The 27,048-nt window shown below is 42.3% G+C and overlaps 3 protein-coding genes across 3 annotated transcripts; 2 read left to right on the top strand and 1 right to left on the bottom strand.

Moving 5' to 3' along the window:
- Positions 1-79: 79 nt before the first annotated feature.
- Positions 80-11,041, bottom strand: LOC126981214 (golgin-45-like). Its single transcript, XM_050832023.1, has 8 exons — positions 10,929-11,041; positions 10,019-10,068; positions 8,415-9,100; positions 7,384-7,539; positions 5,730-5,929; positions 3,748-3,876; positions 2,603-2,825; positions 80-2,433 (listed from the first exon to the last, which is right to left on the bottom strand). The coding sequence occupies exons 2-8, from the start codon at positions 10,053-10,055 to the stop codon at positions 2,251-2,253; spliced, it is 1,614 nt and encodes a 537-aa protein (XP_050687980.1). The 5' UTR covers positions 10,056-10,068; positions 10,929-11,041; the 3' UTR covers positions 80-2,250.
- Positions 11,042-12,007: 966 nt separating this feature from the next.
- On the top strand, positions 12,008-18,666 carry LOC126981207 (serine/threonine-protein phosphatase 4 catalytic subunit). Its single transcript, XM_050832014.1, has 6 exons — positions 12,008-12,158; positions 13,527-13,742; positions 14,154-14,306; positions 14,610-14,910; positions 15,108-15,297; positions 15,906-18,666. Exons 2-6 carry the CDS (start codon positions 13,593-13,595, stop codon positions 16,033-16,035), a joined length of 924 nt encoding a protein of 307 aa, XP_050687971.1. The 5' UTR covers positions 12,008-12,158; positions 13,527-13,592; the 3' UTR covers positions 16,036-18,666.
- Positions 18,667-20,967: 2,301 nt separating this feature from the next.
- LOC126981200 (26S proteasome regulatory subunit 4) lies at positions 20,968-26,785 on the top strand. The gene is made up of 9 exons (XM_050832002.1): positions 20,968-21,021; positions 21,954-22,107; positions 22,281-22,405; positions 22,998-23,183; positions 23,511-23,610; positions 24,504-24,718; positions 25,136-25,333; positions 25,936-26,145; positions 26,492-26,785. The coding sequence occupies exons 1-9, from the start codon at positions 21,019-21,021 to the stop codon at positions 26,624-26,626; spliced, it is 1,326 nt and encodes a 441-aa protein (XP_050687959.1). The 5' UTR covers positions 20,968-21,018; the 3' UTR covers positions 26,627-26,785.
- The last annotated feature ends 263 nt before the right edge of the window (positions 26,786-27,048 follow it).

Here is a 27,048-nt window from a genome sequence, read left to right as displayed (position 1 = left end):
GAAAGAAAAAAGGCTCAAATAAACCAAATTAACATTAATCAACGTCAACTTTCACAAAAAGCAACCACTCTCTACTACCACCTCCAACAATAACAATGTAAATAAGTGAATCATGCAACTAACCAAACATTAAATTCAACCGTCAACTTTCAACATAACCACATCCATCTCACTACCACCTCCAACAACAACAATGTAAATAAGTGAATCATGCAACTAACCAAACATTAAATTCAACCGTCAACTTGCAACACAACCACTTCCATCTCACCACCACTTCCACCACCAACAAAAAGAAATGCAAGGAAGTGAATCAAGCAACTAAGCACGCACATATTCAATTCAACCATCAACCAATGTAACCAGATTGTCGTACTCCACATATTGTATTTCCCAATTTCTGACCCAAAACTATTGCCCCCACACAGATAACAACATCCATTTATAGTTATCTTTGAAATCATTAATTGTTATCAGTTTTTTGGCACTAGTTACAGGTCAGAAATCATAAAATGCAGTGTTCTGAGTACAATAATCTTATACTTGCACTAACCTCGTGACTGCTCAACTTGTATCACTCACAAAAGAGAGCTAGAACATATGCACTGCCATCAAATTCCTGCATAATCAAAACTATTTTACCACCACAATGTTCCATCACTTTCACCACACTCACATTTTATATTTACACTAACCTCGTGACTACCAGTATCACTCACTACCCTCAAAGAACCACAAAGAGAGCAGGAGCATACACACTGCCGTCAACTTCCTACACAACCACACCTATTTCACCACCACAATGTTCCATCACCTTCGACACAAACACTCACATCTGCCTAACTTTTCAGCAGTTAAGGCATCTAAGTATCGAGGAATTGTAACCTGTATTGGGAGGAACAAAGAATGAGATATTCCAAGCCTCCTTCAATCTCTTAAAACTAACTTATGAGCACATGTATAGTCTATTCCATCTTAGGTAACAGCGAGTCAGGCGAGGAGTCCTTCCTTAAAGACCATGTAGGAAGAGCACAGCCACTCTCTTGCTGGTGATTGGTTACAGATAACCCGTTGTGGTTGGGAAAAGCCTGTTGGAGAGCGGGCACTTAACTCTTTGGATGTGGATTTCCTACATGAAGACACCACCAAGCTACAGGAGTGGAACAAAAAGTGGCTGCTACAATTCAATGAAGAAAAATGTAGAGCCATGCACCTTTGGAGGGGAAATCCAGCATACCAATACCCAACAGAGGCAGAGAAAGACCTGGGAGTATATGTTACCAGGCTACCAGTGAAGGTGAAATCCGTGCCAATCGCAGCGGAGGGGTTAACAGCGCTTCCTTATTTTATCAAAGTTTCTTCATATTTGTTGTCACTTGAGGTGGAACAGACTACAGTAAATGTGTGTATGAGGGGAGGGGTGAGGGGGTGATGTTCCTTAGACCTGCACCACACTCATGTTAACTCTTGTACACTGATGATGAGTGATTGTTTAGGGTTTGTTTACCAATGCATAGACACCATTCCTATGCCCACAGTAGTCTTGAGTAGCAAACATACCCTGCACAGAAAAAGCCACATTTCATGATCATAACTTACATAAAAGTTGAAAAAAATAATGTAGAAAATTACCTGAATACACCAAACATTACCTCACTTATAAGTAGAAAGGTCCTGAGAGCCTCTGTCAGCCGCTCATCAGTATTGAATTAGTATGATGCAGTCTGGTCGTGAGGGGGAAGAGTTGCATCCAAAGATTACAGTAACAAAAAAGGTTGGTGTTTTACATGAGTTCCTTTCCTACCTTATATATAGTTGCATACATCTCTCTCTCTCTCACACATTAACACATACAGCCTTGCCTTCACACCACACAGTAACAAAAAAGGTATGTAATGTGTTAAATGACCTTACTTATATACACACAAACTTTAAACACTAGCAGACATCTCCCTCTCTCACACACACAGCATTGCCCTCACATCACACAGAGTAACAGAAAGGGTGATGTGTTAAATAGTTTCCTAACTTTTATAACATACAAACATATATACTAAAATAGATCTCTCTCTCTTTCTCTCTGTCACAAACACACAACCAATTCTTTTCACACTATCTTGATCTCCTCGTTGCAGTGAACACAACAGTTGATTTCTTTGATTATATACAAAATTATATATACTAGCATGCAACTCTCTCTCTCCCTCTCTCACACCCACACACGCACATACATACACACACACACAGCCCTCACACCACCTTGATCTCCCCATTGCAGTGGGCACAGCAGTTGACGGTGAGGTGTTCGTAGCGTGTGTTGGGGTGGAAGCGGTGCAGGAGGGCGGGCCGGCCAGGACACACGGTGCTGCACTCGCCCTCACCGTCCCCGCCAACACCGCCACACGTCTGCGACCCCTCCAGCTGGTGTAACAACTGTGGAGGGAGGAAGGAGGGAGGTGATGAGAAAGGGGTAGCAATATTATGCATCTCATAACACACACACGCACACACACACACACATACACACACATGAGGGAAGGAAGAAAGGAGGGAGGTGATTTGAGATGGGGAGCAATATTAGGGATCTCATAAACACACACACCTGTCTGGCAATCTTCTGTCCGGGTGTGTGCGTCTCCAGGCCGTCCAGGGAGAGGCTACACCCGACCGACCGCCCAAGCTCCCCCAACAGACGGTCCCGCACGGTCTCTGCCAGCACGCTTCCCTCCACCGCCAGGGTCACCAGGTCGGCCGAGGGGAGGGGGGGAAGGCCTCCACTCTGGGCTGCTAGAGGGTCAAAGGCCTCACGGAGTTGCTTGTTCATCCTGTGAGTGAGTGAAGTGTTAGGGGAAGCATAAAAAAAGATGATAAAGTAGGATGAGGAAAGTGATGTGGAGAGAAAAACGGCACGTCCATTCTGTGTGTGTGAGAGGCAAAGAGAGGTTCTCAGTGGGGATGACAACAGAGAAAGAGAAGAGAAAAAGGGACATTGGATCATCCTGTGTGTGAGTGAGGCATTAAAGGAAGCATAAAAGAGGTTCTAGAGGTGGATAAGAACAGGGAAGTGGAAGAGAAGGAGAGAAAAGTGATAATACTTGATGGTTTAGCCTCTTCATCCTGTGCGAGTGATACATTTGAGAAAGCAGAGAGGTTCGGTTCTAGAGGTGGATGAGAATAGGGAATTGGGAGAGGAGGAGAGAAAAGGGGTCAATACTTTATGGTTTAGCTTGTTCATCCTCTGTGTGAGTGAGTGAGAGACATAAAAGGAAGCAGACAGAGGTTCTAGTGGGAACGGAAGTGAGAGAAGGAAAGAAAAGGGGCAGTGGTTTGGTCATCTTGTGTGTGAGGGATTAGAAGTATAGAGGGTGATTAAGGTGGATGAGAACGGAGATAACGGGGAGAAAAAGACACTTCTTCATCCTGTGTGTGGATGAGGTGTTAGAGGAAGCATAAATGAGGTAATGATGGTGAAGGTGAGCAGGGATGTGGGGGGAAAAGACACTTGTTTATCCTGTGTGAGAGTGGGATTAAAAGAGGCAGAGAGAGGTTCTAAAGGGACGAGAACAAGGTGTGGGAGAGATAAGGGACTTTTTCATGGAGTGACTTGTTCATTCTGTGTGGAAGGCATTAGAGGAAGCATAAAAGGGATGAGAAGGGAAGGAACTGACCGAGAGGAATGGTGTATGTGAATCAACAAACATACATCACGTTACAGAAAGAAGGACCGTCAGTGGGCTATGGTCTGACCTGTACATGTTTAGGGTGCTCTGCCGTGCCAGGTCATGTTCCGCCAGCAGCACCTTCAGGGCCTCCTCCGCCTCCTCCAGCTTGTGAGCCAGGGCCACACGCATCCCCACCAGCTCGTCCACCATCATACTGCCGGGGGGAGGAGATGAGAGAGCATTAGATGAGTGCAATATAAGGAAAGATAGTAGAGTTAAATACAAGACATAAAAGGTAATGAGAGAGCAGAAGATTGAAGTGCAGTATATATAAAGAATAATAATTGGATACAAAACAGAGGTAGGGAGAGGGAGATAGGAAAAGGAAGGAGGGAGGACAGGACAGGGAGCAGTGGAGGATTAAGAAACAGGAGATAATAGAGTTAAATACAAGACATAAAAGGCAATGAGAGAGCAAAAGAAGAGTGAAGTGCAGCATATATAAAGAAAGAATAATAATTAGATACAAAACATAGTGAGAGGGAGATAAGAAAAAAGGAATGAGGGAGGACAGGACAGGGAGCAGTGGAGGATTAAGAAACAGGAGATAAGGGAAGAGTGTAAATAGGAATGACAAAAAGAGAAAAGTTCAAGGATGGTGGAAGGAGAGAACATTAGGTGAGTGCTGTATAAAGAATTAGTTAAATATGAGAGACAACAGAAGAATGAGGGAGGATGGAGTAGGGAGTAGTGGAAGATTAAGTGAGATAAGGAGAGAGAATAAAGAAGGAGAGAAAGGAGAAAAGGTTAAGCTGGATAAATATGAATATGGAGTTAGGACAATATGGATATGAGCTTAATTCTAATACACACACACACACGTAGGTAAATAATAAGGAGGGTACTGACTGGCTATCACAAGTCCAGCCTATGATCCAATCCTGAGTGAATGAATGACACACCCACAAGACCAGAAGACACACCACACCAAGGCTCTCACTGCTACGCTCACTACCTGCATCTTATCAATGAACAGCTCACTAGAGGGGAAATCCAGGTCCTACATACTTCCTGTCACCTCTCACACTTGTTTGATTCATTTACACCTTAGTCCATCGCAGCATGAAAAATATATATATGCTACCCTTTCTCTCTCTCCTAATCTGAATGCAGGATAGAATAATACAGGAACAGGCACACACATACTACATACTCATAATCACACACATACATAAAAATAAATACACTTCCTCTCGAAATTAATATAAAAAACAGAAATGATACAGGAACAGGCAAACACATACATGATACATCACATACATACACAAAAATAATATACATCTTTCTAAATCAAAGCTCAAACTGAATCATACAGGAACATAAACGTAAATCACGGCATAGACTAACATAAAATACTTCTCTCTCTCTCCGAATCAGAACCCAGACAGAAAGATAAAAGATACAAGACTTATTACTTATTACTAGACTGTACTTATTAGACTTATACAATACACCTCAATCCAGCACAGCAAAGGTAGAGTCCAACAACCCTTCATAACATAGTACACAACTGAGATCAGACTTCAAAGATGGTGTGATTGTACGTATATAAATTCTAACAACCCTCTGCTTGCATAGGTCTGGGGTTACAACACGACACAACATCCTTCCATATACACAACACCCATACAGACACAGAGAGTATGATTGTCTAGAGAGGGAGAGACTTATAGCCTGACCAACCCCATAAGGGAAAATAAGAACGTTAAAAGAGGAGAAAAAGATGATGATGAAGAAGTAGAAGATGAGGAAGGAAGGAAACAGAAGAAAAAAAAGAGGAAGAAAAAGAAATAGAAGAACAAGAAAAGGAGAACAAAGAAAATGAAGAAGAAAACAAAGACAAAGAAGAAGAGGATGAAGAAAAAGAAGAAACTATACATCAGGAAAACAGGGTAAAGGAGATGAGATGGAAAAGAATGAAAAGAAAAAGACAACAAAAACAACAACAAAGAAGAAAAAGAACACATATATAGCACCCACACGCAAACAAATACCCCCACCACCCACCTGCTGGCGAGGAACTTTGACCTCCACACGTCACACTGTATGCCGATCCGCTCCTTCTCCTCATAGTCGCGATCCACCTTCTCCGAGTAGCGCCGGATCATCCCGGCCATGCGCGCCTTGTCCTCCGTCAGGCACTGCACCCGCCCCTGCACCTCCTCCCCCACGGACGCCACCAGCAGCCTCTTGAGCTCCGTGTTGACCTAAGAAGTGGAGATGTGGATGGTTAGTCATTTGAACCCAAGACCTAAGCAGTGAAGACGTGGTAGGTTTGTCGTTTGAAAGAGCAACACTTCTACACAATTTATAGATTTATGTGACTTATAGGCCTTGAAAATAGAGCTCTGTGTTAACCTAAGAAGTGGAGATGTGGATGGTTAGTCATTTGAACCTGAGACTGAGGAAGTGAAGACGTGGAAGGTTTGTCATTAGAAAGAGTGACCCTTCTACACAATTTATAGATTTATGTGACTTATAGGCCTTGAAAATAGGGCTCTGTGTTGACCTAAGAAGTGGAGATGTGGACGTAGCTTTACTTTCTGCCTCCAGGACTCTCACACCTCTTATGGATATGCCACCCTTTCTCTCCCACAGTGAACACAGACAATGGTACAGAGCATCGTTGCCAGATTGTCTTACTCGCCTCTTATATTTACCGACTTCCGGCCCAAAAACTGTCTCGTGGACCCAATAAGGAGATTCACTTATAAATATCGCTAAAATAGTTAATTCCTGATGTTTCTTGGCAATAGTTAGGCGTCAGAAACCGATAAACACTATGCTCTGAGTACGATAATCTGGCAACGGTGGTACAGAGAGCAGAATCGCAAACCTACATCACAGCACACACAAAAATCAAATACTTCTCTCTAAACCAGGAACACAGGGAGGTACAGGGACAGACAGACTCACAGTGCATCTCAATTCATCACAGGTCACAGCGCGGGTAAATTCAGATGACCCTTCCTAACATAGTATATACAGCTGGGGTTAGAGACTTCAAAGGTGACATGAATGAGCAATACCTTGACACAAATTATAGAAGATCATGTGACTTATAGCAATAAATAAAGAGCTCTGTGTTGACCTAAAAAGTGAAGATGTAGAAGGTTAGTCATTTGAAAGAAATATACTTCTGCACAGTTTATAGAAGATTATATGATTTAAAGATGATAAATATACAGCTCTGTGTTGACTTGTGTATGTGGAAGGTGAGTCAGCTGAATGAGAGTATTACTTCTACACAATGAAAGAGATGCAGAGAGTGAGACGGAAAAGGTTGCAATGGTTCGGACATGTGAGAAGTGAGACAGAGAGCTGAGGATGGTGGAGGAAATGGAGGTACCCTGGCCAAGGAGAACATGGAGAGGAGCATTGCAGCAAGACTTGGGAGTGTTAGAAAAAGAGGAAGGATTAGCACATCCTTCAACACCACCACCATCACCACCATCACCACCACCACATCCTCCTCCTCCTCCTTCATCACTACCACCTCCTCCTCCCCCTCCTCCTCCTCCTCCTCCTCCTCCTCCTTCTCCTACATCACTACCACCTCCTCCTCCTCGTCCCTCACCATCACCACCACCACCACCACCACCTCCTCCTCCTCCACGTCCCTCATCATCACCACCTCCCCCTCCTCCTCCTCGTCCTTCACCTGTGACTGCACGCTGAGTTGACCCTCCAGGTTGGTCTTGTCCTTCTTCAGTTGGGCCATCTGCTCCTCCAGGCTCTTTCTCTCCATGGTGAGGGAGGAAACTTTCTCCTCCCATGAGGCGCGCTCCCCCTCAAAGTCCCTCACCAGGATACTCAGCTGCAGGGATGAGGGAAAGATGAGTGGCGGAAAAAAATATACCTGCATGTTTTTTCTCAGTTTCATGATGTTTGGTGGAATGGAGAAGAAATATTAAAGATGAAATACTGAAGATGAATAGATGAATAACAGAAGATTTGGATGTTTTTCTTTGTTTTATGCTTTTTGGAAAGTAAAACAAACAATAAAAAAAAAATACTTGCATGATTTTCTCAATTTCATGCTGTTTGGTGGAATGGTGAAGAAATATTAAAGATGAATAGATGAATAACAGTAGATTTGCATGTTTTTCTTTACTTTATGCTTTTTGGAAAGTAAAACAAACAATAAAAAAAAAATCAAATGAACAAGAAAAGTGATTAGTATTTATTCCTGATCTTTTTAACCTGTACTTAAAACACGGCAACTCTTACGAACTATGGCTTACTGTTGCTGCCATTAAAATATAGAACAATGTCTGTGGCGGTGATGGGGGAGGAAGGGAAGATACAAAATAATGGTGACGATAATGGGTTGAAAAGTGGCCGAGGATCTGCTATCATAATACTCCTGATGGCTGTCTTTGCTTATTTTTCCTCCTCCTCACCACAAGTAAAACAGACAGCAAAGAAAAGGTGGTTATCTACAAGTTACATTTCTTTTTTTACAGCAAGGGAGGCAGTTCAAGGGCAACAGGCAAAAAACAACACTAAGTAAACAGACAGCAAACAGTTATAATATGTAAGCTTGAAATAGGAAATCGGTGAGCTTGAAGAGACAGTTATCTACATGTGACATTTTATTTTACAGTCAGGAGGCAACTCAAGGTAAAAAAAAACAAAAGAAAATAACAAAAAGTAAGTAAATGTAGGTAAGAGAGTAAATAAAATGCTCACCTTCTCGGCATTCTTCAACTCGGCATCCTCATCCATCACCTGACTTCCTTCATTCGCATCCTGCTCCCCACCCTTCCCTTCTCCCTTCCCTTCCGTCGCCCTCTCGCTGCTTCTGCGTCTCCCCGGGCTGCTCCTGCTCATCTTCTTCTTCTTCCTCAGCAGAATAGGCTTGACGCATCCTTTGTAAGGCTCGTAAGGGACAAATCTGGGGTCCTTTTTACCATTCGACCGTCCGGCAGCTGGCAACCTACTTCTACTACTGCCGGTGTGAGTGAGTGAGGAAGGGACGGACTTAGGATGGAGGAGGATCATCTTCTTCATGTTGAAGTCCTTCGGGGCAGTGTTGAGAAGCTGGGAGTCGGGGGAGGACATGATGGAGACTTTGGTGAGCTTGCTGGCTATTTCCATGATCTCCGGCAGGTTGTTTTCCACGGGCTCGCTCTCCCCTAGGGTAGAAACTTTGTCTTGTGTTGTCGGAATCGGGGAAGGCTTCTCTCTCTCCTTCTTGTCCTTCATCGCTGCTCTCTCGTCCACCCACTGCACTTTTGGCACCTTGGATGGCTTTGGAGATGGCTGCGTCAAGGTCTTTGGGGTTGTCTCGGCAGAGGCCTGTGTGCTTGGTGGTGCCTGCTCCTCTCCATCGCCTTGTGACCTTGGAACTGCTGTGACCCGATGCAAGGTCACGCCTGAGGAAGGGATACTGATTAGGGAAGGGCCTGAGGATGTGGGTGGAGGGCTGGGGGGGCTGAGTGGGTGTACATAGCTGTATCTCTTCTTTCCGTCACTACATTTGAAGAATAAGATTTTTGAAAAGGAAGAAGAAGAACTGAAGAATAAGACGAATAAAAACTGAAGAATAAAATGATAACTGTAAAATAAGAAGAATATTTTGAAGAACAATAAAAGAAAAAAGTTGGAGAATAAGAAATGAAGAACAAGAATAATAAGAACTGATGTATAAAAAGAATAGGAACTGAGGAATAAGAAAAATAAGAATAAGATTGATTTAAAGAAAGTGGAAAGCAGTGAGGTATAACACAAGCACAAAAAAATAACTAAGATAATATAAACATTTTGGGGATAGAAAAAAATTAGAGAAAAAGTTAAATGGCTCAAATTACTAAGATATTAAGTGAAACTGCTAGGCTTACAGTGCACAATTATTACACATTATTTATTTATTATTTATTAGGAGGAAAGAAAGGAAGGAAAACTAGGAGGAAAGGAAATGGACAACATACTGAAAACTTTACAAGGAGAGGCATCCCCTTAAGAGCATTGCCTCCCTTGCTTCCTAACCCCTTGACTGTGGATTTCCTACAAGAAGACATCACCAAACTACAGGAATGGAACAAAAAGTGGCTGCTACAATTAAATGAAGAAAAATGTAAAGTCCTGCACCTTGGGAGAGGATATCCAGCACACCAATACCACATGGGAAACACTCCACTATCCACCACAGAGGCAGAGAAAGACCCTGGGAGTATATGTTACCAGGCTACCAGTGAAGGCCAAATCCATGCCAACTGCAGCGGACGGGTTAAGCAATCACTAGGTAAACGATAACCAGGTAAGCTTTAACGATACCTGGGCCATCAACTTACCTGGGACTGGGTATCTGTTAGTGCTGGTTGACTTCATGGTTGCTCAACACCTGGAAATGAAAGGGAAAGTAGTATTAGTCTGCCTTATCTAAATGTAATTACTATGATGATGATAATGATATTCAGGTCATAAATTAGTGTAACCTAACTATATTACTATGGGGTGTCTCTCTCTCTCTCTCTCTCTCTCTCTCTCTCTCTCTCTCTCTCTCTCTCTCTCTTCTCCTTCCCTATATATTGCTTTCTCTCCCATCCCTTCATTCCCCATTCTTCCTCCTCCTCCTCCTCTCCTATTCCCCTTTCATCTTATTCCTTCCTCTCTATTTCCTTCAACTCCCCCTTCCTCTTCTTCCTTCCTTCTCCTTCTTTCTTTTCTTCCTCTTCTTCATCCTTCTTTCTCTCTCCTCTCTTCTCCTTCCTCTCATATTTCCTCCCCCTCTTGAGTTCCTTTCTTTCTCCTCCCGTTCTTCTTCCCTTTCCTCCTCTTCCTTCCTTCTGATTCCTTGTCTTTCTCCTCCTCTCCCTTTATTCCCCTTCCTCTTATTCCCTTTTCTTAATTTTTGTTCCCCATTCCTCCTCCTCTTCCCCTTCTCCTTCCCTCCTTCTTTCCCTTCCATATGTTCCCCTTCTTCTTCTTCCTTCTCTTTCCTTCCTTCTGATTCCCTTTCTCCTCCCTTTCCTTTATTCTCCTTCCTCTTATTTCCTTTTCTTCTTCTCTTTCGTCTTTTCACATAACCCAAGGAAAACACACACACACATTATAAGGTAAATAACAACAAAACCACAACATCCCTACTGATAATTCCTCTATATTCATGTAGTTCAGGTATTATTTGATATATGTGGTGAGGATCAGGTTAATTAATGCACGTGGGACAGGTATAAAACGTGATAATTATAAGTAACTCACCACCATAACACCAAACAGCTGATGATGGCCTTCAGGATCTCCGGCATCAGTGTCATCATCAGCCGTCCTTCTTTTTAACTCGTGTTTTCGTCTTTTTCTTCTTCTTTTTCGTACTTTTCTTCGTCTTTTCTGTCTTTTTTATATAATAGAGATCAGCGGTTATGCGGAACAATAAACTATCAATCAATCAATCACATGGGTAGAGATCGAGAGGCGAAAAGGAATCTAAAGGAAAGTGAAGAAAGAAAGATAAATAGGGAAACATGGAGATGATTGATGGTGGGAAGAGGAGTAATTATTAAGAGAAACAGGAAGAGAGACAAGAGAAGGACAATGGAGAAGATGAAGGAAATTTAAGAGAGGGGCTCCCGTGGTCCCGTGGTAGTCTGCTCCTCGAGACCCCGCCCGGTGCCTTGGTAGTGGAAAAGTGCATGGGCTTTTTCCGACACCCTCAGCCCCGTTGTTAATTTATGGGCCTCCTCCTTGAAAGAATTGGGCATCTCTCTACCAGCCGTCTTAGGGGTTACGCGGCATGCATCGCTTTCCTCCATTGGGGTATATCATCAACGAAATACCGAAAAAATAAAAATAATTAAGAGGATATCCTTATAACCCTCCCAGGAACTAACTTTGCTGAATACAACCATCATTTCAGAGTTTATGCAGTCCAGGTGATCTTAAATTTGCTTTCGATTACAAAGATAAAATAAAGACAGAAGTTAGAAATTTCGAGTTTTGGGGAATTAGTCAAATGGAACTATCGTTTAATAATTATGAAAACCTCTAAAATATCTCTGTGAATAGGTGATATGGACTTAAAGTTGATAATAATGAATGTACTGATGTTTGAGCTTTCTTTATGAGGGTATAATATTTTAATTACGTAATACTGTTATCAGTTAGAAGCTCAAGCAGTGTGTTGACAGAGCCTCGCTAGAGCTGCATTAAATTGTCGTATTCATCACCCTATATACGTCGATATCTGACTTAAAACTATCAAACTCAAGCTAAGAACGATACTCATCTATACCTATAATTAAACCGTGAATTATGGATGCTTTTATTCCTAGTTAAAAGGATAAATCTACGGTCCTGAAGGTGATCTGAGTATCGTATCAAAACCGTTATCGCACATCTGGAGTCATACACGGGGAGGAGGAAGCGCTAATCCTCAAGGACTTATTTATTTGCCCTCCCTTGAAGTCCTGCAGAGCTTTCTGGCTCCTCGAGGTAAATATGAACTCATGGACGTTATCCTCGCTTTCTTTTGTCAGTAGTTGGGTCTGGAAGTGGGTGGAAGGCGAGTAGTGGACGTTGAGTTGGGCGGAGCGGGCAACCCTCCCCAAGCCTTGAGATAAGTGAGTTTCGGGAAGTTTTTGGAGTCATAACGAAGGCGGGGAGTTCCCAGTGGATGTGATGGAGTGCATGTGGAGTAGTGTGATCATGTGGAGTAGCCCGGGGTGAGAACGTGGCGGGGTGTGTGGCGGGGCGGGCAGCGGCGAGGCCAGTCATGGTGAGTGGGTGACCTGGCCTTGCCTCAGCGGGTCACCAAAGGGGAAGTTAACCATGAAGGAAGTACATGAGGCCTGCGTGCTCTGATTCCATTTACCATGTTACATTAATCAAAATGAACTATACCATAACTAACCTAACCTAAGTTATAGGGGGGCTTGCCCGGCCCCCCTCGGTCCTCCCCCCCAAAAATTTCAGTCTAAATTAAGAAAATATGATCTAACTCTCTGTGTGTGGGGCTTTCCCTCAATCCCTCCGTTGTTTTAATATCATCAATCAAAACCTAACCTAATCATCTACGGGCTTTGCTCTCTTTTGAACTCCCTGCTATTTTATTCTAACCAAATTAGATGTAACTTAATCTGTAGTAGGGGGCCCTTACACCTCCTTTAGGATATATTTTTCTATTTCTGTTTCCCTACGGAGTAGACGCAGCACTATATGCTAAATCAAGACTGATGGAAAAGTTGGGTAACATATTTGTGTGTGGTGGTACTCTATGCCCTCCTGTAAATTATCTATACGGGATTATGTTACCACCGCACCACTTGGGCTGCGGCTTGTTTAGGAGAAGTATTTAAAAATATAGAGAAGAATAAAATAGGAACCAAGATAGACAGTGATTACTTCAGCAAACCCAGATTCACAATGGACATAGTCTTACTGAGCCTTAGGAAAATTTAGAGAGTATGATCAGTGAACATCACAAAGAAGCTGAAAGTGGGCCAGATAATGAAGATATTTTATTCATTATTCTTCTCAAATCATTGTTTTCTTCTAGTAATATTTGTTATAAATGCAGCATTTCCAATTATTTTCCTATATTTTTTTAAGAAAAGGAGGCAGATCAACATGTTAAAGGCAAAAAAAAAAAGATAAATATAAAAAAAATAAATAAATAAATAAAAGTCTGCTATGTCACTGCTCCTGCAAACAGTGTTGAGTTGAAGATGCAGAAATGGAGAGGCCAGAGTCATGTGGAGAGTTGTCTTGATAGGTTTGGGGGCCTAGTCATGTTTTTTTTAGTACCTAACATTTCCTAAAAAAAAAAAATACAACTTAAAATTACATATTTCCTTTTCCCAGGTGTGGTGGGGGCCTAGCCTAGCAGCCAGGGCGGACGGACGGACGAACAGACAGACAGGGGGCAGGATGGGGGACTGCAGTGACCTTGACCGCCAGATTGAGCAGCTGCGGCGGTGTGAGGTGATCAAGGAGGCGGAGGTGAAGGCACTGTGTGCCAAGGCGCGGGAGATCCTGGTGGAGGAGAGCAATGTGCAGCGCGTCGACTCTCCCGTCACGGTGAGTTGAGGCTGGCCAGCAATTGTAGCTTCCCCAAGATTGCATTAGCCTCATTCAAGTATTTTTTTCTAGTTAGGTGTTTGTATAGCATTTGTAGCGCATTATCATGTTGGAAGGCCAAGGAAGATATGGAGGCAGTGTGTTGAAGAGAATTTGGCAGCATTGAGCATTGGAGAGGCTGAGGCAGTGAACAAGAATAGTTTGAAGCGTATCATTGACTGTCTAACCTCATAGAAGATTACGCAAACGACTTTAAAACAGAAGATGATAATGATATTTTTTACCCTACTTTTGGTGTTGGGAAGTTCAATTTTTCTAGTCTTAGGTAATAATTTAAATTCCTTGGACGTGTGTTTAACTTGATTCACCTGGCATATTTCTGAATGGCATGTCGTTTGGGTCTTGTCCCAGGTGTGCGGGGACATCCACGGACAGTTCTATGACCTGAAGGAGCTGTTCAAGGTGGGCGGTGACGTGCCTGACACCAACTACCTCTTCATGGGCGACTTCGTGGACCGAGGCTTCTACAGCGTGGAGACCTTCCTACTCCTGCTGGCACTCAAGGTGGGGCGGGCTAAGGGTGCCGGGGGAGGGAGGAAGTGCTGAACAGAGAGCCCAGATAGTTACCTTAAGGATTAACTATTATTATTATTATATGAAATGGCATCAAGGGAAAATATAAAATTGATATAGACCCAAACAGTCCTTTAAGAGCAGACTTGGACATGAAAACAAGCAGGTAATGACTTTTGCTCTAAACTTATCAATATCCCGTTCTCTTCTAATTGTGTTCAGCGCCATATGACCACTGACTTCTTACCCCAATCAACCAATCAACCATTCTCCTCCCTCTCCCTCCCTGCCCAGGTGCGGTACCCTGACAGGATAACACTCATTCGAGGCAACCATGAGTCTCGGCAGATCACACAGGTGTATGGCTTCTACGACGAGTGCCTCAGGAAGTACGGGTCCATCACAGTCTGGCGGTACTGCACGGAGATCTTTGACTACCTCTCCCTCTCGGCCATCATCGACGGGAAGATATTCTGCGTGCACGGTGGCCTCTCCCCGAGCATTCAGACCCTCGACCAGATCCGCACGATAGACAGGAAGCAGGAGGTGCCGCATGATGGCCCTATGTGTGACTTGCTGTGGTCAGACCCGGAAGGTAAGACTGCCAGTACATGCATTCACACACACACACACTGACAAGCACACTCGCATTATTATAGAGATAGAGATAGATAGATGATAGGCACAGACTCCTAATAGCTTCTTCCCCCTAGTGATGAAACCTAACCTCCCCATGGCACATACACAACTCTATTTTCTCTCCAATAATACCTAACCTAACCCCCATTGCAGACACACAAGGGTGGGGTGTGAGTCCGAGGGGGGCCGGCTACCTCTTCGGCTCTGATGTGGTGGCCCAGTTCAACGACACCAACGGCATCGACATGATCTGCCGCGCCCACCAGCTGGTCATGGAGGGCTACAAGTGGCACTTCAACAACACCGTGCTCACCGTCTGGTCCGCACCTAACTACTGCTATAGGTGGGTGGTTGAGTGGTTCGCTACATTGGTCCGAGGTTAATGCTTTTGTCTTTTTTGTATAGGATTGATTAAAGTTTCCTCCCCTCCTACTAGCTTTGTGGAATAAGTGCCTAATTCATTTTTTACTCTATACAGGAGGGGTAATGTGCATTTATATTTTATTTAAGAGGAATGATTAAAGTGTGCTCTCAAGGATATTTTACAAGAAACACTAAATTGCCAGTTGCCATTTTTGCCCTTGAGCTGCCTCCTTTCCTATTAAAAGAAAAAAATGTCCATGAGGGATGAGTATATAGATCAAGGAGCCATGGCATGAAGCACATTTCGGGTCATTGTTAGGCTTTACCAAAAGATGCCAAGTACAGTATGTAGTAGTGGAATAGGCATTGCTGTGATAAGGTCAATCTAGCACATATCACTGCAGGAATTGAATCATAATATATTAATTTATGAGCTTATTAGAGAGGACTGATATACAGATAAAATAGCCTTCCTCTGTCTATATTTCCTCCTGGCAATGACAAAACACTTTCAAGCAGGTCTATCAATTTTTCTTTTATTTTCCCTTGATGTCTTTTCATGGATCTCAATAATGATAATGATAACAGATGTGGCAACGTAGCGGCAATCCTGGAACTTGACGAAAACCTCAAGCGTGAATTCACCATCTTCGAGGCCGCGCCACAGGAAAGTCGAGGCATCCCCGCGAAGAAGCCTCAAGCGGACTACTTCCTCTAGGCCCCCAAGGATGATAACCACCCCACGAATGAGCAGCATCACCGAGTGAGCGAGTGAATTTAAGCGAGAAAGCAAGTGTGCGGTTTTGTATAAATTTCGTAGATCAGTGCACATGTGTCAACTGTGTGTGGGTGTGGGTGTGTGTGTGTGTGTGTGTGTGTGTGTGTGTGTGTTTGGCTGGCCTCATACCATTATTAAAGGGCAAGATGTAAGAGTAATTCATGTGGCATTCTCTCAAGGCTCTCATCATTTACTAATCGTTTGATGTGTCGGTTTTTTCTCTCTATCATCTTTTCTTTCCCTTCGTTGCTGCTGTTCCTGCTCTTTGTATGGTCGATTTCCTTTTGTTTTCTCTATCTATCTATCTATTTATCTTTGTCTCACATTTACATCATATGGCTGACTTGTATTTGTTTTCTCTATCTATCTATCACTCTGTCTCATATTTGTATCAGTGAAATATCATGCAGCTTCACATATAGAAGTTACATTATACACACATAGAATAAAATGTTTTTACGCCTGTACTCCATGAACCACCACCGTGTACAGTAGCATGTGTGTGTGTGTGTTCGTACGGGCGTGAGGGGCACACAGTCACACAGACATGGGTATACTAGGTGTCCAAGTATGCATGTTGCTCAAGATATAAGCCGAGAAAACCACTCATACATACCTTGCTTATGGTTTACCGTATATATACACTTTTGAATGGCAGACAGCCGCATGTAACCTCAAAGCAGATACGACAAACAAACACTTGACAGGTACACAAATATACACACTTGATACAAACAAAACAACACTATATAGGAAATCAATATTTATGTCTCTTGCTATATCTCACTGTCATAATCTGAGTGAGTGGAGGGAAGCGAAGTGGATGTAAGTATTAGCTTCTACTGCCCACTTCCCTCCCTGCCGGCATCCCCTCCAACCATGGATGGAAAGTGCTATCGTGTATGTGTGTGTGTGTCTGTAATTCTGCGTGTGTAAGGAGGAGGAGGAGGTTCAGGAATAGGAAACATGGAAACATTATCGAAAGAAAGTGAGAGCTTAGAAACGGTGTGTATGTTTGTTTGCATGTATTTCTTTGAGTGTGTGGAGGAGAGGAGGAGGAGGAGGAGGTGGTTCAGGAGTAACAATGGAGATAGTAGGAAACATGGAAGCAATATCAAAGGGAGGTTAGGGCTCAGAAATAGTGTGTGAGTGTGTGTGTGTGTGTGTGTGTGGAGGAGATGGATATTCAGTAGTAAGAATGGAAGGAGTAGGACACAGATACTTTACTGAAAGGACTTGTGGGGTAGGAGGAGGAGGAGGAAGGTCGGAACGTAACAACGGAGAGAGTAAGAAGCATGGAAGGGAGGTCAGGTCAGGTCAGGGCTCAGAAATAAGTGCAAAAGTGGATAAAAAATAAGTCAGTTGAAACCATGAGTGGAGAACGGACTCAGTTGAAGGGGGAACAATACTAGACATGTCGTAAGGAAATCTGCTTACATGTGTGTGTGTGTGTGTGTGTGTGTGAGGCTGATGGTTTACTAAATAGGACCGTAGGGCAGAGACATGAGTGAGGCTTCAGTAACAACAGCAGCAGTGAAGGAAGTGTCAAGGCTATCAACCAAAGCCTCTCCCTTGGTAAATATTGGACTGGCTGCTTGATTGGCTGACTGGTTGACTCCTTACTGCTGAGAGTGGGTGTGTTTGTGTGTCAGTTTGCTTGTAATCATCACTCAAGTTCGTGCTCATAAAAACTCGGAAAATTGACCAGAGACGTGATAATTAAGTGTAAAAAATGTATAACCTTTCATTATTTTGAGTGCTAGTTTGTTTTTTTGTCTCGACTCAATTTTCTGCGGGTTTTTCTTGATATGAGTGCTAATTGGTGTGGTGTACAGGGATTGGCTAACGAACATACCCAATTATAGTACCATTGCGTTGAGCTACGTAGGGACGGGGCGGAAAGGGACTCGAAAAGGGACTCGCTCGCCACTCTTGTCATGAATATAATAGGAGAGAGAGTCCTGCTTTATATTATTGCCTGGCTCGGCTGGCGTTTCTGGGGTTTGCGGCGTGACACGAGACGCTACTCTAAGACACTTCTACAACTACTACTACAATGTGTATGTGTATTCATTTTTTTGCATCTTGAGTGTAAATTCTTTTGATGTAAGGCCTGTTTACATAGTGGTGATGATGATTGGTGGGGATTCTGTGCCAATACCCACCATGGAGTTTGAAGGGGATTAAAAGAAATGAGATCTCAAGGACTATATTCCTCTTGCACAGTAGGTTATGAGTTTTTATGTAAGAATACATGAATAAAATTTTTAGCCATTAAATGGATCTGTGTATACAAGGAGCGTACAAAAAACGGAAATGTGTGTTCACCTTTATGATTGGAAATACTACAACATGTTTGATTCCATTATAGGGCGTGAATAGCCAAATTTTTAGTGATTTATCTTAATTTTGATACCTGGAAAAATATATTAAGAAGAAAGTTTGACTAAAGGGTGAATTTTAAAATGATTCAAGTGTGTAAGGAATCAAAGAGAAGATAATTTAAGTCAAAATGAAGTGGCAGGATTACTGAATCCTTCTTGTAGGGTAATAAACATTTATTTTCCTGAATGTGGTTTTCTTGGAATAGTATTGGTTTCACTAGATTATATATGTTCTGTTTTCCTGTGAGGTGTGGCAGTAGGAGGCTGTGGGAAGGGAGGATTAAGGCTGCCATATAAAATTGTGTTGTTTTAAATGCTGAAAGAACAGATGGGTAAATGTAAAGTTTGGGGCATGTTATTACAGTAAAACCATTTCAAATATTCCATTTTGGCGTTTGATACCACGAGTCCTTTCCTCACCTCTGCTCTGCCACACAGTCCGGACACCTATTTCTCCCTCTCATATGTTATCTGTAGGTAACATTATAACATATGAGAGGAAGGGATAGGTGTTGGGACTGTGTGGTAGAGCATAGGGGAGGAAAGGACACGCGGAATTGAACGCCCAAACGGACTCTTTGAAATGGTTGGGCTATAGCTGTACATTACCACAATCCTCATCTCTGTATCATTGGCCCTTGAGCCTGTGGTGGGAGAGAACCCATTGCCCAGAGACAAGTCAGTGCAACATCTGGGGGCCAGTTCGACAGTTCAAGACGCAGTCATTTCCAGCACCCAAACCAAACCACAATGATCCTTTTTTTTTTCTACTCAATCCCAGATACTAAAGAGATTTCCCGTGTGGTTTCCTAAAATGTTCTCCTTTTTATGTCAATGTCAAACACTACACAAGGAATTTTCGTAGTATTTTGTGTTTGGTTGGGGAGCGCACAAATTTGCTGTACTGAACTGTAGAACTTGCCGTGGGTCACTACAGTTTACCTTCACCAGGTTTCCCCAGGTACCCATTTATCAAGCATCCCAGAAAGAAGGATGAACTGGTTGGGCTGCTCGCTGACTGCCCAGGCCGCGATTTAACCCGGTAGCAGTGACGGGCCAAGTTTGTGGCTTTACCGTGTAGCAGCGACGGGCCAAGTTTGTGGCTTTACCGTGTAGCAGCGACGGGCCAAATTTGTGCCATGATATAACCCCCCAAAACAGATGATACATAATCTGATCACAAATAGTAGCAGCGACGGGCCAAGTTTGTGGCTTTACCGTGTAGCAGCGATGGGCCAAATTTGTGCCATGATATAAACCCCCCAAAAATAGATGATACATAATCTGATCACAAATAGTAGCAGCGACGGGCCAAATTTGTGCCATGAGATAAACCCAAAAAAATAGATGATACATAATCTGATCACAAATGGTAGCAGCGACGGGCCAAATTTGTGCCATGAGATAAACCCCCAAAAAATAGATGATACATAATCTGATCACAAATGCTTTGATATATATTATGAAATGGTTTGTGCGAGGGGTGATTTTTTTTCATTTTTCTCGCTTGGAGGGACCATTAAGAAACATGATCCCCGCTGCTACCAGGCTAAACCCAGGTCCACAGGTTCAGTTAGGCACACTTACCATTGAACCAGAGACACAAGAAGGGCCATGCAGCCACTATAGGACTGCATAAAGGAGCATACCTGATGGCCATTGTAGCCCCAATCCTAATTTTTTGTTTTCTCATAGCAAAAAAAAAGGGCTTAAAGGAGTAATAATAAAAGAAATGAAGCTGCTATACAAAAAGAGGACGTGAAGGGTTCCAAGAGGAGTCATGTTTCATTAGGGAAGTGTCTTGAAGGCTGCTCCAGCGTCTACCAATAAAAGGGATGAGAAATAAAATATACTAGGCCATACCTCCTATATAGTACCTCTCCACACTGTTTTCTGCTGTTATTGTTATTATTATTATTACTGGTATTATTCTAAGACAGCAGCTGCTTCAGAAACATTATATTAAGAAGGTGACCATATTTAGAGAAAGCAGTTTAGGGCAAGGTCAGCAGGCACCCACAACAGACGCCATAATATGCTGTTATAGGCATAATATAAGTATACATCCTTATAACCACCATAGATTTATTATTAATTACTAGGGCCATCTTAAAGGAATGATAAGAGGCTAAAATCATTGTGTTCAGTTTGCATGGGACTCTCTGCGCCTTCCATCATCGTAATCATCAGCCGGTGTATATACATATCTTACTACTGGCCTTCTAATACTACAAGGAGGAGTAACTAGATAAGCTATAATTTAAAGTAACGAGATAAGTGCTCTTTGAATAAATAAAACAGTCAATTACTTAAAAAAAACGTAATTGCTTTCACCTAATCACTCATCGACTTGACATTATTCAGAGAGCACACAGAGTTTTCATTTCCCACACACTCAAAATTGTAAATAAGTTGTGGAGATTCACGATCGAAATGTAAGTAAAATATCAGATGTAAGCAAATATTGAAATACATGTTTGTGGTTTCTTCTGGGCAAGTCGAGGGTCCAGGCGACTGTCAACAAGGGGAACCGCAAGCCATGGTAGGTCGTGGTGTTTTGAGCTCTTTTTCTTTAATTATGGCGGAAAATAAGAGGAAACTAGGATAGAAAAGGTGATATTGCTCCTCTGGTTATTGCTGGAGGTTATTTTTGTGCTCTGTGTAGTAGTTTGTGAAATATAAGGAAGTTTGATGTGATGGCCGCATTGGGTGTATAATTGCCGTCCTTTTTTTATATCTTCGTTATTTGGTCTGTGTAAAGCATTTTTGGGTACACACACGTATGTTTTAATGAGATCAGTCTTTTCTGGTTTTAAACATTTACAGATTACGGTTTATAAAAGTATTTACACCGAATTACACGAATGTTTTAGGAAGCTTTTGTGTTTATCATCGAGAGAAGGTATTTAGTGTATACTCAAACACATGATAGGCGGAAACTCATAGCACAAAGTCAATAAAGAAAGATCTCATTTTGTTTGTCTCATTACTATGGAAGCATATACGAAGTTATATAATACCTATATACAGCATGGATTCTTTTTTGGTCCCTGAAAGCAGTGCAGTAACGATTGACTTAAAAAAAAAAATAGAGGGATTGAGGGGATTGAAACCTCCATATCAGGGAAGTTGAGGGGGCTACCACACCCAGACATTATATGAGTTTTTTTATTTATTTTTTTATTACCATTGAGAAAAGATTTACCTAGAATTACACTCAACCCTGCCGGGAATTATACTCTTTTTCCTGTAAGATTTTAATGTGCTATTCGTCAACTCGCTCTTTGTTATGTTAGAGTTAACGATAATAAATGTTAGAGGTTAGGTTAATATGATTCAATTCAACATGGTAATTGTCTAAACATTGCATGAAAAAGTTAATTATTGTAGGTGCTGTGTGTGTGTGTGTGAGAGAGAGAGAGAGAGAGAGAGAGAGAGAGAGAGAGAAGTAACAATATTTCTCCTTGTGTGCAGGGCCAGAGTCAGAGCAGTGGGTCGGGGGGCTCGGGCCAGGGTGGGGACGACAAGAAGGACAAAAAAAAGAAATATGAGCCGCCAGTCCCCACACGCGTCGGCAAGAAGAAGAGGAAGATGAAGGGCCCAGATGCCGCCAACAAGCTTCCTTTGGGTGAGTCATGACCTCTTTTGGGGTTGGATTCTTATGTTTGTCTATATATCGATTTCTCCTTCTTTTCCTATATTTATGTTTTCACTTCTCTTTGTTTAGCATCCTTATTTTTTTCATTTATATTTACACTTCTTCTCACCAGCCTCATCACCCCTTGTCTCCCCTCCCCACAGTGACGCCACACACTCGCTGCCGCCTCAAGATGCTGAAGCTGGAGCGCATCAAGGACTACCTACTCATGGAGGAGGAGTTTATCCGTAACCAGGAGACTCTGAGGCCGCAAGAGGAGAAGCAGGAGGTAAGGAAGAGGAGATAAAGAAAAAAAAGAAAGAAAAGCAAAGACGACCAAGAGTATTATTTTAACAGTAGATCATCAGCTGCTCATATACTTCATGTCACCTTTGTTTTGTATCTTCCCCTCTCCAGAAATTGTAGTATATTTAAATGATAGTAATAGTAATCTAAATGATATAGTTGTTGCTGTATTTTTAGGAGAGGTCTTAAGAGAACTGGAATAACTAATCACTGTTGCTACTACTACTACTATTACTACTTTTACTTCTGTATTTCCTCTTTCTTTTGTTTTGTTTTCTTATTTATTATTATAGTTTTTTTTCTTTAATTTTCTTCTTCCTGGTCCTCTTCTTGCTCTTTCTTCTCCTTTGGTTTTCCTTTTCTTTCTTTTCAGTTTTCGTTTTGTTCTTTTCTCCTCTTTTTCCTCTCATTTTTCTTCTACTACTACTATTACCACCACCACCACTTCTACTACTACTACTACTACCTACTACTACCACCACCACCACCACCACAACTGCTACCACTTCTACAACTAATAATAAAAAAATAAAAAAATCACTCACCCCAAACCTCACCACCACCCCCACTAACAGGAGGAGCGCAGCAAAGTGGACGACCTGCGTGGGACTCCAATGAGCGTCGGCACCCTGGAGGAGATCATCGACGACAACCACGCCATCGTCTCCACCAGCGTCGGCTCGGAGCACTACGTCTCCATCCTCTCCTTCGTCGACAAGGACCAGCTCGAGCCTGGCTGTTCCGTCCTCCTCAATCATAAGGTTAGTAGGCTTTTTTATGGCAAGGCAAAAAAACAACAGCAATAGCCCGCTAGACGCTGCTTGAAATAAAAGAGAAAATAACGAGAGGCATTAGAGGTCACATTATTATTCCTATTCTTATTACTCTTATTATTATTGGTTGAAAGCTGGAAATGAAAAGAGAAAACTAATAAAAGGTCAAGGTTAGGGTAGAAGGGAATATAATACCAAGAAGATGGAGAAGATGGTGATAAGGGTTTTAAGTCTTTTTAAAATAACAGTGCCAGGTGGCTTTTTTTTTTTTTTCCATCTTTGCTAAATGTTTGTGTGTTTTTGTGTACATTGCAGGTCCATGCGGTGGTGGGGGTGCTGAGTGATGACACAGACCCCATGGTGACGGTGATGAAGCTGGAGAAGGCGCCGCAGGAGACTTACGCCGACATCGGAGGTGAGAAGATTTATTTATTTATTTTTTTTTCAGCAGAGGAAAGAGCTCAAGGGCAAAAACAAAAAGAAAACAAAAAAGCTCGCTCAGCGCTGCTCTTACAAAAGCAAAGAGAATAAGATTGGCCAAAGAGAGATCTGTTCTGGATGGAAAAATATCTTGCTTCTCCCATCTGTCTTATGTCTAATTTAAACGCATTAACTCAACATATACTCTCGGCATTTTGTTTTTGATCCCCCTTTTTATTGATCTCTTTGCCTTATGGTCATTGTCTCCTGTTTTTTATATTTATGTCTGCTCATCGAGGTTTTAGGTGTACATCAATTTTTTTTATTTTCCCTCGATACCTTTTATGGATCTCAATACTACCACTACTATGTCTCCACGTAGTACATGACTGAGTGGTTAGCATGCTGGCGTGGCGTTAAGGAAGATGCGGATTTGTGTCCTGCCCACTGTAATAAACGTGCTGGAAATTTTTCAACCATTGCCAAGTGACCTAAGACTACCCACATGCTGTCCTGAAGACCATCCGTCAACCCGGACTCTTGATTCTCTGGGAAAAGAGAATCAAAGATGAGTTCAGGGGGGCAGCATGAGCCAAGCAAGATGGCACCACTGTAAACATTTGCCTGAGCCATAACGGACCAGGATTGAACACCTGGCTCCACTAAGAAAAAGCCTTCTGGTGCCATAGGAGAAACAAAAAAACACAAAAAAAGCTGCTACTACTACTACTACTATTAATAATAATAATAATAATAATAATAATTCCATTGGCTGTCACACATACCTTCTTTTCTGAGGTTATAGGTCTTATCACACTCAAGGGTCGGTGAGCTATTCACTTAACACTCAAACCCAGCCTTACCTTTACCTTTCCCCTCTTCCCTCAGGTCTCGACACTCAAATTCAGGAGATCAAGGAGTCGGTGGAGCTGCCCCTGACACACCCCGAGTACTACGAGGAGATGGGCATCAAGCCTCCCAAGGGTGTCATCCTGTATGGCCAGCCCGGCACTGGCAAGACCCTGCTGGCCAAGGCGGTGGCCAACCAGACCAGTGCAACCTTCCTCAGGGTGGTGGGCTCGGAGCTTATACAGAAGTACCTGGTGAGAGGGATTACTTTTGTTGTCTTTTCTTTGTTTTCTTTGTTTCTTTTGGGCTTTTCTTTCTCATTTCTCTTTCTTTCTTTTTCAGTCAAGTAGCTAAGCTGATGGCAAAGTATAATATCAATTTAAAAGGGAATGTCTTTGGTCAGAATGGAATATCGGGGTGGTAGAATTACTTGAGAGAGGAGAAAGGAGTAAGAGGATTGGAGTAAATGAGAATGCCTTGCTTTACCTTACCATACCTTACCTCATCTCACCTCACCTCATGTCTCCTAATCTTACCTTACCTTATCTTACCTTCGCTTCCTTTTCCTTACTATACCTTACCATCCCTTCCCTTGCCATGCCTTACCTTACCTCACATTACCTAACCTTCCCTTACCATCCCCTAATGCTCATCTTTCCTCCTCCTCTTAGGGCGATGGACCCAAGTTGGTGCGTGAGCTGTTCCGTGTGGCCGAAGAACACGCCCCCAGTATTGTCTTCATTGACGAGATCGACGCCATCGGCACCAAGCGTTACGACTCAAACTCAGGCGGCGAGAGGGAGATCCAACGTACCATGTTGGAGCTCCTCAACCAGCTGGATGGCTTCGACTCGCGCGGTGATGTCAAGGTGAGCGTCGAGGGATTGGTAATGCGTTCCTTTTATTTATTTATTTTTCTTTTAGTGTGTGTTTGTGTTTATTTGTTGGTTTGGTATTGTCTTGTTTTTCCTTATTGTTTCCTATACTGTTTCTTTTGTTATTCTGTTGATTTACTTTTTTTTTCTAGAGGCCTTTCTGTGTCGTCAAGGGATCTGTAATGCGTCCCTTATTCTGCTCTATTTGTATTAATCTTTTGTATTTATTTATTTACTTCCTTTTGGGTTACGTAGGTGCTCTCTATTATTCTATTTATTTATTTATTTGATGTGTTTCTATATGTGTTTGTATTTACCTAGTTTTGATGTACAAGAAGCAAGATATGGTAATACATTTCTGCTTATCTAAATCTCATGTCATCAAGTTAAGCTCTTTTAAGTTCATGAATATATTTGACTGATATGTTTTATTTTTTTATTATTTTGATTTTAGTGTTTTGTTCTATTGTTTCCTCTTATCTAATTTTCCTTCGTCTAATATTTTCTTTACTCGATTTTCTCTTCTGATAACTTTATACGGACCTTTATTTATTGACTTGTAAATGAGAATAACTATTAATACTTCCCTCCAACAGGTGATCATGGCAACCAACAGGATCGAAACCCTTGACCCAGCGCTGATCCGGCCGGGGAGGATCGACCGCAAGATTGAGTTCCCGCTGCCGGACGAGAAGACCAAGCGGCGCATCTTCCAAATCCACACCTCGAGGATGACCTTATCTGATGATGTCAACCTCGACGAGCTCATCATGGCCAAGGACGACCTCTCGGGGGCAGACATCAAGGTGGGTAGGGGTGGAGGTGGAGGTAACTATACATTGTCACACACTGTCATTCACTCCTTATTTGTATTCTATGTATATGTGTTCAAGTTATTCATTCAATACATTCTGCCACTCTTAAGTCAGTCATCCATTCTAAAATCCTCCCATCCCAAGACTCATTCATTGCTCATTATTTGTATTTTATGTGTGTGTGTGTGTGTGTTCATTCATTCAATACATTCTACCACTCTTTAAGTCAGTCATCCATTCTAAAATCCTCCCTTCCCAAGACATTCATTCATTATTCTAAGTATTCCCTTCCTTGAAATCACTTGCTCATTGTTTATTTTTTGTGCGTGTGTTTCAGGCCATCTGCACCGAGGCTGGGCTGATGGCACTAAGGGAGCGGCGAATGAAGGTCACCAGCGAGGATTTCAAGAAGTCCAAGGAGAACGTGCTGTACAGGAAGAAGGAGGGGACGCCCGAGGGGCTTTACCTGTAAGGGGCGCCAACAACACCAGTCCCTTCACCTCCTCCCCTCCGCCCTGTTCAGTCCGCTGGTATCTTTTTTCTATTTATGTAACTTTTTAGGTTCATAGCGAAGTGTTGTAACTGGAAGGCTCATGTTGGAGTTGAAATATACATGTAATAATAATGTAAATGTAGCTTTTATTCCTTGTTATCCTTATATTAGTTGTGTGTATTTGTTTTTTTGTTGTGTTCTTGTCGTGATGGTAAGGAGAGTAGTAGTAGTAATAGTAGTAGTAGTAGTAGTAGTAGTAGAGAGAGAGAGAGACAAAGTTAATATTACTCTTAAAAAACTCAACTTACAACAAATGGAGAGAAAATAAAATAAATAATCCGCCTCACACTGGAAAATAATTATACAGGAAAGAGTAAAAAAAGATACAGGAGAGTTGAGGC

The sequence above is a fragment of the Eriocheir sinensis genome, chromosome 4, assembly GCF_024679095.1.
Source record: "Eriocheir sinensis breed Jianghai 21 chromosome 4, ASM2467909v1, whole genome shotgun sequence".
Lineage (NCBI taxonomy): Eukaryota > Metazoa > Arthropoda > Malacostraca > Decapoda > Varunidae > Eriocheir > Eriocheir sinensis.
The sequence above is the reverse complement of the archived record's forward strand: the minus strand, read 5'-3'. Positions and strand labels throughout refer to the sequence as shown.